At 45.4% G+C, this 15,802-nt stretch overlaps 1 protein-coding gene across 5 annotated transcripts in view; it reads left to right on the top strand.

The window, feature by feature from the left end:
* NADK (NAD kinase) overlaps window positions 1–15,802 on the top strand; it is a 53,333-nt gene that overhangs the window by 20,106 nt on the left and 17,425 nt on the right. For 4 of the 5 annotated variants that reach the window (XM_083628796.1, XM_083628795.1, XM_083628799.1 and 1 more), the window contains 3 exons: window positions 2,573–2,656; window positions 13,622–13,751; window positions 15,418–15,526. In XM_083628796.1, the coding sequence (XP_083484922.1) occupies window positions 2,573–2,656; window positions 13,622–13,751; window positions 15,418–15,526 (323 nt within the window). Of the gene's footprint in view, window positions 1–2,572; window positions 2,657–6,656; window positions 7,477–13,621; window positions 13,752–15,417; window positions 15,527–15,802 lie in introns of those variants that run through there. The other variant, XM_083628797.1, reaches the window with a different exon arrangement.

Raw genomic sequence — 15,802 nt, 5'->3', positions numbered from 1 at the left:
TCCAGGCTGCCTGGTTGAGAAGCCAAAGAAGACCAGCCCTCTTATTTAGCTTGTTGCATTGTGCCACGTAGGTGTGTTGTGGGCAGGAGGACTAGTAACTTGTGATGGCCGATTTGCGACAGTGCGTTAGTCATGCATTTCTGAAGGCTGAGCTTGTGGCGTATAATAATGTTGTACCTAAGAGAACTTAGGTTGAATAATGTTAAAACTAAGAGCATTTCTTGCAGTGATGCGTCGGACCATTCCAACAGGGCGTTCTTGGTGGTATTTTAATCTCCAGAAACTCAGCACACTGGGTCACATTGCTGAACACATCAAAAAGGACCCACCAAAAATGCAGGCTGGCGCAGATACTTCTGGACAGAGCTGGTTCCAGACTTTAGGGGGCCGTTCACATGGTGCTGATGATCCGCCAACCAGGGCAGGTGTAGCATTAGTCCTGTGAAATCTACCCACCCCCAGATCCATGGAACCAGTAAAATATACAGATCTGTGGGCGTAAGCATTACATTTTGTGTTGCTTAAAAATGGATAACGCCTGCCGTTGATGGGAGCGGGGCTTGGCCCCCGTTTGAAAGCGTTGCTGCTGAGAAGCATCCAGGGGCCCGCACTGCAGGGAAAGTGGAGAATGGCAGCACGGCTGAGTCTGGCTGGCATGGGGGGCCCTCCCAAGGCCAGTTCCTGAGCTGGACAACTGCTGGCACCAAGCCTCCTCACGGAGGAAGGGGTTGTCAGCGTCCACACCACCTCTCTCGAAAGCACTGTTTGCGTCGTAAACCTGGGAGACCACAATGAGTTCCCCCTGCCCCGCGACAGTTGTCTTTCACTGATTAGCATCCCAACCAGGGCTGCTTGGGAGAACCAGGGGTGGGAAACCACCCTCCAGAACTGCTAGAGGGAAAGCACTCTGGCTTCTGCTGCGCTTTGGAATTTCCTGACTGTGTTGTGCTTTGCTTGGCTTGCAACAGCCGGGAAGTTCCACAGTGCTGTGGCGCCATCTCATGCCGTGTTCAGTTTTACTGCTCAGTGCAGGGGTGGGGGTTAGAGGAAGAAGAAATCTGGGGGATTTTGCTGTCTGTGGCAGGACTCCTGTACCAAACTGCTCTTCCACCTTCAGATCATGCCACTCTACTGGGGACTGCAGCATAAGTGCCGCACCTTGCTGCCTTGGTATAGGTTTGCCTCCAATTTCAAAGAGGAAAATGGGTAATGTGACCAGAAACCTAGTACCTCCAGTGTGTTTTAAAAGTTGCTACTGTTTATGACTGTAGCAGAAAATTGTATATATAAAAGAAACCCGTATTGCCACACTACCTCTTTTTTATCATAGGCGTGTAGTAGCTTATGCATTTGGCTTTGCTTCCTAGCCTGTATGCGTGGGACAGTTTCATGGCACTTTAGAAGCTCACTTTTTGAGCTTCTGGTTTAAAAAGTGAAGAAGGAAGTTTCTAGCCCAATTGGGGGCCTTGTAAAAGAGTCCCACCAAAGTTACTAGCCCACAATTATTTTTACCAGCCTGATGGGGAGGGAGGCTGGCAGAGGAGGGGCAGAAAGCTCTTTCCATGCTGCAGCAGCCCAATGCATTTCTTGTTCTGCCCCTGCTCCACCAGCCAGCTCATTCACCAGCCAGCAGTTTCTTGTTGCCTGTGGTGACCAGGCAAGCGCTTAGGTAACACATAAGATTTGCTTGAAAGAGTGCAGGCCATGCCAGCAGAAATCTCAGAAGCCGAAAGGGGAGTTGCTGAACAAAGTTTCCAGAGTTTGCGGAGGCTTCAAGCCCTATGATCCCTTATATAGTTAGGTAGAATAGATTATGCAAAATTGGTTCAATTTATTCAGGGTGCAAAACGCAATGCATTTTTTAAGGGGGGAGTGGGATTGTCACAAAACTTGGATTGTCGTGGATTCATAATTTTAAAACACAATCATGTTGTGTTTTAAAAAACTAAGCCAACTAAGTTCTACTCAGAGTAGGCCCATTGAAACAAAGAACCTTAGTGAGTCATGCCCATTAACTTCAATGGATCTATTCTGAGTGGGGCCAGCACTGGATACAACCCTTAAGCATGGAAGATTCACCGTTGCGAATGTACGAAATGTCCCTCTCGAGCTCTAATGATATAATGCCATTCAGGCGGACTGTGTGAGTGTGTTAATGATTTACTTGTGCTAGGGAAACGTAGGATAGCTAAGGCGAAGTGCGTCTGTTAGTCATTCAAGATGCAGTTTGCATATTATGCAATTTGTAAGCTTCCTTCCCTTGCACAAATCACTCTGGAGGCTGTCATAGTTCGTAAAGGGACATGATACAATAACACCGCCCCCCCCATTACTGCTTCAGGGCTTCTAGCTCATATCCTTCACCAGGGAACTCAATTCAGCTCCATTTGAGGAATCTTAGAAATGCTTTTTAGGAAACGAGGGCCATAGCTGAATATCAATCCTGTTTTATTATCATGATGCTTTTGTGCATGAAGTTGGGGCTACCTTAAAAAAAACGTGTTTTGAAAAGTCTCTCCAAAAACCTTAGATAATCCAGCAACTTAACTAAACTGTCTCCTTCATCTTTCAGGAGGACGCGCTCCTTGCACGGACCATGCCCAGTGACCACATTTGGACCAAAAGCCTGCATGCTGCAGAATCCCAAAACTATCATGTAAGTGCTCCATCTTCGGGGAAAAGGTCCTGATTCCATTCATCTGATTCTCTGCTGTTAAATAATTAAACATATTCATTCATTCCCATACATACTTGTGTCTTCTTCAGCTGCATTCATTCATAGATTTGGCTGCCCATACAGGGTGCTGTGCTGAAGTGGAATTATACCGATGTGCTTGCGTGTTGGCAGTTACCATTGAATTGCTTGTTTGCTTCGGCCATTATTATTATTATTATTATTATTATTATTATTATTATTATTATTATTAATCCATTATTGCCTGAACTTACCATGAGGTGTTCTATTTACATGAGCTTTATTGCTTTGTAAAGCATGAGTAGGATTATCCTGTTTTGATGTAGCATCTTCATAAATGGATTGCTGAGGTGCAAAGGCTTTAGAGGGTTCCCAGGTTCTGATCCAATAGAGGAGGAGGCAATCTCTCAAAAGGTAGCAGGTGTTTCCTTGGGAATAGGTTTCGGCCATCAGTGGTAAACAGGTGATGCTCTGCTGCAAAGCTGGTTCAGAAAGCTTTCTAGAGATGTCAGTCCAACTGTGGTCTTACCTTGCAATCTGCTTTTGGGTTCTTAAATCCAGGCCGTAGCCTACCAAACTGTGTCAGTTTAAAATTTGGGGTGTGTTAATTGTTCTGTTGTTTTATTGCATCTTAGTTATGGATACATTCTAGTGTTTTAATTGGATTTGTTTTATGGTGTTTTATAATTACCGGTATTTATATTCTAATGCTTGTATAATCAGGTGTTGTTGTTGTTTTTAATTAATTTTTATTGAAAAATTTCAATCGGAAATAATTAACAGTGCTACTTGTTTGGGCCATGTCTGCAAGTATTATGCACAATTAACATTGCATCGGTCTAAGCCACGCATGTCACTTTCAGTCATTGTTCAGTGAATGAAACATGGATTGCACAGAAGAGCTGATCAAAACTGTATGGCAAAGTTCTTCATACAGTTATCCAGGCCTCTTTTAAAGTTTTCCTTTGGTTTGTGGGTGTCATCAGTGGTGTAAAACATGGAGCCCATGTTCTTACTTATTACATTTCAAACCCGAATTTCATCTTTTGCATGCAGTGGGAAACAAGTAACGATTTTTCGTACTTGTTTGTTTTACCATGTCCCTTTCTAAAGTGTGTGTGCGGGTTTTATAGAATGGGTGACACCTTTGTGACCAGGATGTAAAGGAATCGCATAACATGCGACAGGGGAAGGGCCATGACTCAGTAGCAGAGCGTCTGCTTTGCATACAGAAGGTTCAATTCCCAGCATCTCCAGGTAGGGCTGGGAATGTCCCCTTCCAGAAACCCCAGAGAACTGCTGCCAGTCAGTGTAAAAAAGGTAAAGGTAAAGGACCCGTATGGGACGTGGGTGGCACTGTGGGTTAAACCACAGAGCCTAGGACTTACCGATCATAAGGTCAGCGGTTCGAATCCCCGCGACGGGGTGATCTCCCGTTGCCCTGTCCCTGCTCCTGCCAACCTTGCAGTTTGAAAGCACGTCAAAGTGCAAGTAGATAAATAGGTACCGCTCCGGCGGGAAGGTAAACGGCGTTTCCGTGCGCTGCTCTGGTTCGCCGGAAGCTGTACGCTGGCTCCCTCGGCCAATAAAGCAAGATGAGTGCCGCAACTCCATCGTTGTCCACGACTGGACCTAATGGTCAGGGGTCCCTTTACCTTTTAAAGGACCCTGGACGGTTAAGTCCAGTCAAAGGCAACTGTGGGATTGCGGCACTCATCTCGCTTCAGGCCAAGGAAGCCGGCATTTGTCCACAGACAGCTTTACAGGTCATGTGGCCAGCATGACTAAACCGCTTCTGGCGCAATGGAACACTGTGACGGAAGCCAGAGTGCACGGAAACACTGTTTGCCTTTCTCCCGCAACGGTACCTATTTATCTACTTGCACTGGTGTGCTTTCGAACTGCTAGGTTGGCAGGAGCTGGGACAAAGCAACAGAAGCTCACTCTGACATAAGGATTTATACTACCGACCTTCCGATCAGCAATCCCAAGAGGCTCAGTGGTTTAGACCCCACAGCGCCACCTGCGTCCCTAATGCCAGTCAGTATAGACTGAACCAGGTGGACCAATAGTTTGTATAAGCCAGCTTCCTCTATTCCTCTGTCTTAAGCAAAGGGTTGCTGCTGATCAGTGTAGACAGCAACTGAGCTAGCTGAATATAAGGCAGCTTCCTACATGTCAGTCAGCTCATGTTTGCTTTTAAGACTAATCATGCTAGCTGGGACTGATGGGAGTTGTAGTCCAAAATATCTTGAGGGCACCAGGTTGGCGAAGGTTGTTTTAGATCAACTTGGGTTCAGTCCTGATACGGGTGTTTGAAACTTTATTCCCCTGTTTGCTTTTTGCAGACCAGTCTTCCCCACCCCTCACTTCGTTTAATTCTGGTCCAGAGGGATGGATGGGAGCAAACACCATGCAATTGGATGAACTAGCTTAGTCAATGCCACCTCAAACATCACCTGCCAGGAGACACTGTTAATATTTGTCTAGCTCTAGCACAACGCTTATTGAATGGAGCGGCCTGTGCTCTTAATTTTCTCTCTCTTTTGTGTCCCACCCCTCTTCCTCCTTGGTCTGTACTTTCCCAAACCAAAAGAGGCAGGGTGTGGGTGAGTCCACTTCCTCTTCCAGTTGCTTCAAGGTGTGGCTGACCGTCAGATTTTTACAGATGTTGGTCCTTTTTTTCTAAATCGCATTATCTTCTGCTTAGCACACCCCCGGCTCAGCCACTGCCGTAATAGCCAAAGGCAAGCTGACCATTCAGGGAAGTCCCGTAGCTCAGTGGTTAGAGCATCTGCTTTGCACACAGAAGGTCCCAAGTTCAAAACCTAGTATCTCCAGGTGGGGCTGGGAAAATCCCCCAAGTCTGAAACCCCGGAGAGCCACATTCAGTGACTATACTAAACTAGATGAAGCAATGATCTGACTGCATAAGGCAGCTTCTTATTTAAATCAACCCTTTATTCAGAAGCGTGAGGACTAGAAACTTAGTTTATCCTTAGGGAAAAGGATATCCCAGTGGTAGAGCATCCATTTACTGTAGCATGTAAGAGGCAGTGCTAGAAATTAGTCAGGGTCCAATTGCGACCACGTGAAGATCTCTGGAGACCAGGTTGACGACTTGGGAAAGCAAAATGCCACTTAGAGAAGGATGTGAAATATTTTCCCTCAAAGCTTGAATTTGTTTTATTTTGGATTGTGTTATTTACTTTTTTAATGTGTTGTAAACTACTTTGAGATTTTTTCTTTAAAACGAAAAGCTGTAGAAATGAAATTATTATTAATAATAATAATAATTAATTGCAAAAAACAGCACCCAGACATTCCACTGTGGCGACCGTAACCTAGGTTTAATTTGCCATTTGGCGATTAAATTAGATATCTGAGATTCTAACACTGCTAGAAGGTTCCAGTTTCAATCCCCAGCATCCCCAGGTAGGGCTGGGGGGAATACCTGGAACCCCGAAGAGCTGCTGCCAGCCAGTGTAGGCAATACTGAGACAGACGTTCCAATAGCCTGACTTTGTATAAGGCAGCTTCCTGTGGCTTCTCTCTCTTGCTCCCTCCATTCCTCTCTTGCCCACCGGCCAATTTTAGCACACAAGGGAGTGAGGGGAAGAGGTTTGCTGACTGGCAGGTGAGTGGACAAAGAACCTGTCTCGTGCAGATGAGACCTAACAAATCACCTGCTCCCTGTTTATCACATCCCTGCAGAGAGTATCTTGCAAGCACACTCCTCTTCTGTTGCACCCCGTGAGGATTCAGTCTGCCTCCTACGGCTTGGGAGCCAAAGGGTTAAGGGATGATTGCCACTTACTCAACTTTGGACTTACATCATGCATTTTTATCACCAGATTCTGGCAGCTGAGCAGCCGCTGCTGCTGCTCCTCCCTCTGGGGCAAGCAGGGATATAATGACAGCATGTGTTGAGATTAGTCCAGCCCAGAGGCTTTCCAGGAGGCACTTAGAGCTCTTTAATTGCCCAGACAGACAGCAGATCGTAACCCCAGCAGTCTAGAATAGCCTTCAAGCTAGGGAGCCGCTTTGCCAGGCAAGAAGGGAGAAGGCAGCTGAGCTTTTAAAATTCTACCGGGAGATCTTCATCTTTCTTCAAAACTTGACTTTTTTTTTAATACATGTAGCTCCAAAAAAATTTTTTTATTCCCCATCCCCTGCGCGCGCGCGCACACACACACACACACACAATTTGAAAGCTGTGCTCTCTCTCTCTCCTGTTGCCTTTTAATAAGAGGAATTTAACAAAATCCAAGATTAAACTTGCAGTGGCTTCCCAAGTGTTGCATGAAGGCACACTAAGCCGTCTGGTGTTGATTAAACCTCTTTCGTGGGGTTCCCCCCCCCCACTTTTTTTTTTTTTGTAATCTGTTGTTATGCAGACTGACCTGGCGGAAAAAAATTGAACATTTAACAAATACGCTAAGTTTTTGCTCCTCCTTTTTCTAACCTGGTAGTTTTTGGGATCCTTTTGTTTAAGCAACTTTTAGTCTCCTTTTTATGGGGAACTGCTTCTTTATGAAATGGCAAGGCTGGTTTGGTTTCATTTCTTTTTGACCAAAGCAATCTGAAAAGAGAGGCTATCTGAACTTTGCGGGCGTGATGTTTTTTGCAAGGTAGTAGTTCGGCTCCAAAAGATTATTTCAAGGCTTCTTTTTCTACTGTTGAGTCTTGCTGTGTGCTTCTCTCTGACTCGTGCAAAGAAAAGCAATGAAGATATTTCAGCGTATTAACGATCGCTCCTTTGGAAGCTCCGCTTGGATGTGGTGAGTAAACCGGGGGGAAAGAGGTTTTATCCACCTTTCATGTTATGAGCCAAAGCTTCGGTTAGTTTCAATGGTGGCTTGGATTTCTTTAAGTGGGGCATGGAGCTATGTCCAGTGCTATTCAGAGTAGACCCAATGAATGGACTTGGGTCCATTCATTTCAGTTAACTTAAGTAAGGTTTCATTGGATGCAACCCATAGTCGCCGCAGAGCTGATACGTAGCTCTACAAACTGATCCAGATAGGTTGAGCAGATTGTGTTGAAATCCTTTATGCTTTTCCTGGTCCCCCAGGTATGAGGAAGGGGTGGTTTTCTCATCTGAAACCCGCTTTACGGCAGCAATGCAAGTTCCTGGCACGGCAAACTGAACTCTGCCGTGGGAATATCTCTTTCCTTAGGGCATTCTTGTTCTCACCCCGGCCAATAAAAAATCAGTCGCCAAAGGACTCCTTCCTTCAGTTTCTTCCTCTTTTTTGTACACAATAGTTTTATTTTTAGATGTCTTCATGTGCATTCCCTCCACCCACCCAACCCTTCATCAGGGCTATTCTGCGGTCTGCCTGGCATTCTGCATTTTGCGCAAGAGTGGGGTATCCAGCAACGTGGGGAAGAAACTGTGTAGAGAATAAAAGAATAACATCAACTCTCTCCACATTCTGGATTCAAGACAGAGTTGGCTGGGGTTGTGGTAGTGGTGGGAATTTGCCCCTTTTGTATCCTTAGCTCTTTCTCTGGGGAAGGGTGGGCTAACAGGTGTCCTTCCAGATGATGATGATGATGATGATGAAGAGCAGCACTGGGTAGCTCAGTTGGTTAGAGCTTCGTGCTGATTACACCAAGGTTGCAGGGTCAATCCCTGTATGGAACAGCTGAATATTCCTGCACTGCAGGGAGTTGGACTTGATGATCCTCAGGGACCCTTCTAGCTCTACATTTCTATGATTCTAAGAAGATGGTGATAACCATTTATTATCGGCTCTTCATGCTGAGGTCTCAGGGCAGATCACAACAATTAAAACACAACATCAATATCGAAACACAATATTGGACTGCAGCACCCATCATTCCTGACCGTAAGGCATACTGGCTGGGTCTGATGTGGAGGCTGGGAGTCCAATGTTATCTAGAAGCCTACAGGTTTCCCATCCCCTGAGCTCGGAGCTTAAGAGCGGCAGTCTCACAGCAAACCTTGTGTCACGATGAGGTTAAAACAGTCTGCCTAAGGCCACCTAAGGTAAGGGTTTTTGCAGGGCGAGAGCTGGTGGCGGATAGGAATCCACCCAGTTTTTCTGCACAGAAGGCCAAGGACGTCTGGCTTCTGTGACGGTGCAGGGTTGCCTAGGTTGACTCCCGCTGTGCTCGGTCTCCGAGGTCGGAGACAGGAGTTGTTTCTGAATATCAGTTGCTGGAAACCACAAGAGGGGAGAGAAGTCTTGTGCTCGGGTGCTACTTGCGGGTTTCCAACAATGGGCATCTGGTTAGCCACTGTCAGAATAGGATGCGTGGGCCATTGGCATGAGCCAGCAGGATATTCTTACATTATGTTCCTATTATTTTTTTAACAGCGTTGCTCTTATCAGAACAAATAAGAGTTTCTTATAATTAACTATTAACCACAAATTTAGATACTTCTGCAAAATCAAAGTAGTGTAACAGTGGTTTTTGAAAGGAACAATACCGGAATCGAAGCAAGTTCCTATACATTTCACCAATGTTCAGTAATGTCTCTAGAAATCTACATGATTCACTGAACCACTACTTCCCGGAGGCTTTCCTCTTGCAACAGCAGGGTCAGTTGGCAGTTTTGGGTTTTGTTTTTATTTTTTAAAGGAAATGAAGCTGGAAATTAAGTAATAAAGACCATGTTCAGGGACCAATATACAACCAGTACAGGGATACGTGAGTGGACTTGTATGTATAAATTATGACATTCAAGTCAGTTCTTGAGGTTCTTGGGTAAAGATGTCTGCGTATGCTGACCAGAGCTTTAAATATATGTCCTTCCACCCAAGTTTGTGATAAAATACTACTTATTATTGATTATAAAATCTTCCCACCCTTCCTCTGAGGAGCTCCCCTGATTTTATTTTCACAGCATCTAGTGAGGTTGGTTAAGGGGAGAGATAGTGACTGGCCCACGATCATCTAGTAGGCTTTGAGAATGGCTGGGGATTTTGAACCCGTGTCTCTAGCTCGCTAATACTCAAGAGAAAAGCCAACTGGTTGGAGGGCACCCCTGTCAACTGTAGAGAGCCCCCCTCTCCTGATGTATTCTGGATTAAGGAGGTGGCTCTCCAGAAAGACATAAAATCAAGACTCCTTGGCTTAAACCCTACACTAATCTGGTGCTCTCTAGATGTGTTGGACTCCAACTCCCACCAGCCCCAGTTAGCAGGGCCAATGGATAGGGACAATGGAACTTCTGGAGAGAACCATATTGGCTGCCCCTGCTCTCGACGTAATGGATTGGATGGCTTTCCCCAGTGCCTCCATTGCAAACTTTTGTGGTCAACACGTTTCCCCACCACTGTATGGTCTTGGAATTCTCACCCTCTGAAAGCTGGTGAGGAGAACATTAGGGTCTTTGAGAACTAAAAATGGGATAGTGCAGGGACTCCAACTCCCATCAGCCCCAGCTGGAGTGTCCAGCACTCAAGGATGATGGGAGCTGTAGTCTAGCAATGTCTGAAAGGCCAAAGGGCTCCATCCTTGAACTAGGCCATCACTTGCCTTCCCTGCCCCCAGCTATTGCCGTCACAGCTCTGCCTTCTTTTAAAGCAGAGATAAGGAACCTGTCACCCCCTGGATGTTACTGGACTCCAACCTCCATGAGCTCTGTCCATCGTGGGATGATGGAAATCATAATCGAGCAACGTCCGGAGGGTCACAGCTTTCTGCATTCTTGGGATACTGTGTGTGGAGGCAAGTTCCGCCTTCCTCCAGTTTCTTTGGAAGGTGTTGTGGATAAAATGCAATCAAAAATTGCATGATCTTCAGAACAGCAGGACTGGAGGAAGACCTTATTTGCTTGAATAAGGAAATAACATTGGAGGTGCATATTATAGTGGGGGGAAGATATACACACCAAGTAAGTATCAGAGGATCACCTAAGCATGTGCCATCAGGACACAACACCATTAAAGCTAGAAGTCAGGTCATTCATTATTCAGATCTAGAAATCCCCCACGTTACTTTCTCATGCATGCACTCTTGGGTTGGGGCAAGGCAACTGGCTAAAATGTTTTAAACGGTTCTAATTTTGGTTCCTCTGTTTTGTTTTTGTTGGGTTGATGTTGGTTAAATGTTTAATTGAGGTTGGCAGTTATTTTAATTTGGGTATAACTGTAAGCTGTTTATTGTTGTTGTTGTTATTGATTTCTATTGATTTATTGGGTTGTTTTTTTGCTCATATAGGATATTTTGGGTTTTTTAATGTTTGATGCTTTGTTGTGTTTTTTATATATGCTATAAGCCACCCTGAGTGGCTGGGGAAACCCAGCAAGATGGGCAGGATATGAATTAAAAGAATATTATTATATTATTATGGCACTCTTGCAAATTGCATACGGTGCTAGAGTGGTGCAGGAGAAACCCAAGCAGCTGTTTAAGACCTGTCATATCCTTCTGGCTGCTGGTGACGCACCTTGAAATCCTAAGAATTGACTCCCTTCCCACCAAGCATGATTGAGATACCTTGGCAGCACCTCTGGAATTGCATGATGCACCTACCTGGGGTGGCAAGCTTTGCTGCCCTAATAAAAGCCCAGCTCATTAAAGATGGGGAAAGATGGGTGCGAGGAGGAGATTAGGGAACACAAAGTCCAGAGCAGCATTGGGACATCGGTTGATCTGAAGGTAGTTCAGAGAGTTTGGCTGAGCTTAACTCCTTAATTCTGCTTGTTGAAGGAGTGCTTGCTCTGATCCAACCAAGCAGGTCAGCATTTTGCCTGGGACAAGTAATGCCCCCCCTTTTCTACAGCTTGTTGCACACCAGGCAGCTCAGGTTATCAAGTGACACGTTGGCATTTGTGCAGAGGGGGCCTGCAGTGGTGTCTGCAAGACATAAGGGTACCAAGACTAAGTGTAAGGTAAAGGTAAAGGGACCCCTGACCATTAGGTCCAGTCGTGGCCGACTCTGGGGTTTGCTGCGTTCATCTCGCTTTATTGGCTGAGGGAGCCGGCGTACAGCTTCCGGTTCATGTGGCCAGCATGACTAAGCCGCTTCTGGCGAACCAGAGCAGTGCACGGAAATGCTGTTTACCTTCCCGCCGGAGCGGTACCTATTTATCTACTTGCACTTTGATGTGCTTTCGAACTGCTAGGTTGGCAGGAGCAAGGACCGAACAACGGGAGCTCACCCCGTCACAGGGATTCGAACCACCGACCTTCTGATCAGCAAGTCCTAGGCTCTGTGGTTTAACCCACAGCGCCACCCGCGTCCCAACTAAGTGTAGTGCCTGCCAATTCCCTGTAATTATTATTAGCATTATATCTTATTAAATTTCTGTTCTGCGAGTTCTCCCCAAAGAAGCAAAGCAATTCAGTTAAAAGCAAAAGCATCTTAAAAACACATCTGTGAAGCAGGCCTTGGGAGGCGGTGTTCTCATCTCAACCAGCACCCAGGTGGGGTGGGTGAGGAGCAGCTTGAATCCTCTGCGTTGTGCAGAGGAATGTGTGAACAGGCTTTTGAGCATCAGAAGTATGTTAACCCATGGTAGTACCTAAGCAAATAATATTTTGGACCACAAGTTTTAATGTTTGCATCTGAGTAACCATAGCTTAATGATTTTCGGACAGCTTTCTTTTAGTGTCCAAGAATAAGAAATGAAAGGTGGGTTGTACCCGGGGAACTTCAGCCAAAAGGGTGGGGCCAGGAGAGAAAATACACATTGCGTTCTTCAGTACTTACAAAAGAAGCTGCTCAATTGGACCATTAATCCATCTAGCTCGGTACTGCTTTCACATACTTGCACTTTCTCTGGGAGACCTACCTGGATAAGCCAGGAGCTGAACATACCTTCTGTATGCAAAGCAGATGCACTATTACTGACCTACAGTACTTTCCTTAAGACATAGGAACATAGAAGCTGCCTTCTACCGAGTCAGACCATTTGTCCATCCATTGTCTACACCAGTGTTTCCCAAATGTGGGTCTCCAGCTGTTTTTGGACTCCAACTCCCATCATCCCTAGCTAGCAGGAGCAGTGGTCAGGGATTATGGGAATTGTAGTCCCAAAACAGCTGGAGACCAGCACACTGGTCTACCCTGACTGGCAGTGGCTCTGCAGGGCTTTAGGCAGGGAGCCTCTCAAAACCCTAGTGGGAAGTTCCAGAGATTGAACCCAGGACTTTCTGCATACAAGGAAGATGCTCTACCATTTAGCTATGGCTGTTCCCTAACATTTCAAATAATACTTTAAAAATAATAATAATTGTCCAGTAGCACCTTAGAGACCACCTAAGTTGCATGCACACGAAAGCTTATACCAAGAACAAAATTAGTTGGTCTCTAAGGTGCTACTGAGCAATTTTTTTATATATATCTTGACTGCATCAGACCAATACGGCTACCTACCTGAATTTCAAATAATACTTAAATATGCCCTAATAGTTTTGAATTGCCTGTGCCACTACAAGGTCATTGGTCCAAAAAGTTTCTTTCTCTGCTTCTGCCTCTGAATCTTGAGCACAGAATTGAGGTATGAAGCCTTCTTCCCTTCCCAGAACGCAGCTCCCCGGGCTGAAGGTGTTTAAATGCTTCCCTTAAGTCCTCTGCACATAGAGAAAGCAGCCTGTCAGGGAGAAGGCTATGCCAAACACTTCTTCAGCATCATGCTAGGGCTGCATGGGCGAGGGTCTTGTTTTCTTTTTGTAGATGATGAGGAGGAGTTGTGGCAGTGTTTTATCACATGCAACCAGGAATCGACAGGATGAATACCAGTTCCTGAGACTCACAAAGGCTCTTCTTATGTTCTTACCGTCTTCCACCTGCAACCGAAGCAGCACACTCTAGGAAAAGCTTGCTGTCTCTCAGTCGTGCCAAATGCAGAGCCAAGTTGGCCGGTCGTTTTCTCGTGAGGAGTGCTAACGTGATTTGTCTCAGGAACTTCAACCTGTTTCTTTCCTGGCTTTGTGTTTTTGCAGGCACATTCAGGACCCAGCAAGCCAGCGGTTGACATGGAACAAACCTCCGAAGAGTGTCCTTGTTATAAAAAAAATCCGGGACGCCAGTCTCCTGCAGCCCTTCAAAGACCTCTGCATCTATCTCACAGAGGTAGGCTGGACTTCTCTGCCTTAGTGAGCTCAACCAGGACGGCCGAAGAATTTTAGTGGGGTGGGCTTTTTAAAGTGGGGTGTTCTTACGGGCTGCAGAGATGTGTCTTAGAGCATGTTGACAGTGCTCAGGAAAGTTCATCCAGAGTCAGGGCTTCCACGACCTACATCTCAGGGGTGAGGAACCTGTGGCTCATGTTGTTGAATCCCAGCCCCCATCAGCCTTGGCTGGCTTATGCCAGTGATCAGGGGAAGCTTAAACCATTTCTAAAACCCATAACAAACCAACCTTGGCTGCAAATAAATGCCAAGAAGAGTTTGAGGTGGCCGGCATGTGCCATTTCTATCTATGCAAGAGGATTTCACCGGCATGAACTGTTTGCTTGGGTTTGGGGTTGTCAAAACACTGCCTCACACAAAGAAAAAAAAAAAGAAACCGCAGTTCCTATTGTCCCTTCAGGAGGAATCTCAGAGTGGTTAAACTGGTTTTGCCTTTGTGCTTTTGCCCATTCATGTCTTTCATCTGCTTTCAATGTTGTGGGAGAGCCTGGCAACCCTGATCTCCTCTCTCTCGTACTCAAATGGTCACTCTGTTGATGTGATTCCTCCTTACCTTTTGAAAGTTACTGCACCTATTTTATTACTCACAGATAAAAAAATATAAGGCAGCTCTCTGCGTTAAAAGGGAACAGCCATAGCTCAGTGGTAGAGCAGCACATGGTTTTGCTTGTTGCACAAGGTCCCATGTGCAGTATAGGAAGGGTTGGGGTAAACTCTGTGTGAAGCCTGGGAGAGTCACTGCCAGTTACTCTATTTTATTACTACATTTCCACCTGGCCTTTCTGCCTAGGAGCTCAAACTGGCCTACACACTTATATATGAAAAATATTTGAAAGATGATTAACAGCAGCTACAAAGAAATGAGAACACACGTAACTTCTCCATGTCTGGATAGGCTTGCCTAAACAAAAATGTTTTAAGCAGGCTCTGAAAAGAATACAATGAAGGTGTCTGCTTGGTGTCAATAGGCAAGGAGTTCCAAAGTGTAGGTAGAGTAGTTTTTATCTGAGATTATAAGGTGCTTTGTAGGTGTCAGGGGCTGGTCTGGATTGGAAGACTGGGGAATGCAATTGCAGGAAGAGCAGCTCCTAACAGAAGAGGAGGGGGAATATTCGCCCAACCTTCCAGCGCTTCTAGAAGCAGAGAGACAGGCAGACACAGCTATGAGATAGTAGCTAAGCAACCAGAAGGGAGGGAGCAGCTGGGCGATACATCAATTGAGAGTGGGGGGGGAACCCCTCCCTCTCCCCAAACTCTGAGGTCCAAACATGTCAGAGAACAAAGGAGACGCAGAGGAAGAGGGACTTCTCTTTGGAGTAGGGAACTGATATCCTTGCGGAGGGTTGCCTGTTTGTGCTTGTAACATAATGCTGAAAGAAAAGGACTATAAATCTACCAAATGCTCATTAATTCTTATCAGTGAGCCAGCAGAAGGGAGAGGGGAACTCCCGTACTTGACAGTAGGAGAATTTCCTCAAAAAGTGGGGTATGTTTTTTTTAAATAAATACATATTAATTCCACTTGTTTGAAGAGGTCATGCTTCTATTTTTCACTCAGTGTTAAGATAGTTTTAATTACATTGGTATCTTTTCCTCCCCATCTTCAGGTGAACAACATGATTGTCTACGTAGAAAAGAAAGTGTTGGAAGACCCAGCCATCATGAACGATGATAGTTTTGGACCAGTGAAGAAGAAATTTTGCACTTTCAGTGAAGGTAAATATATATATAGTGAGAGAGGTTGCGTTTTGCATGTAACGGGAGCTAGAGATGCAGCAGTAATTTGGTTTGGTTTGCATTTTAATATACAAACTACCTAGTGTACAATTCCTGGAAAAATCTATGAACTGAAACACAGCTAACTGTGTCAAAATCCACTCTTCTCCGAATTTTGTGATCAGTTCTCCAGTCAAATGATGTAGAACAAGCATGCCTGTATCAGGCAAAGGTGTGCATAAACTGTATATATTAGTGAAAAGTGGTTTGTTTTTT

The sequence above is a fragment of the Podarcis filfolensis genome, assembly GCF_964270895.1.
Source record: "Podarcis filfolensis genome assembly, chromosome: 8".
Taxonomy (NCBI): Eukaryota; Metazoa; Chordata; class Lepidosauria; order Squamata; family Lacertidae; genus Podarcis; species Podarcis filfolensis.
The sequence above is the reverse complement of the archived record's forward strand: the minus strand, read 5'-3'. Positions and strand labels throughout refer to the sequence as shown.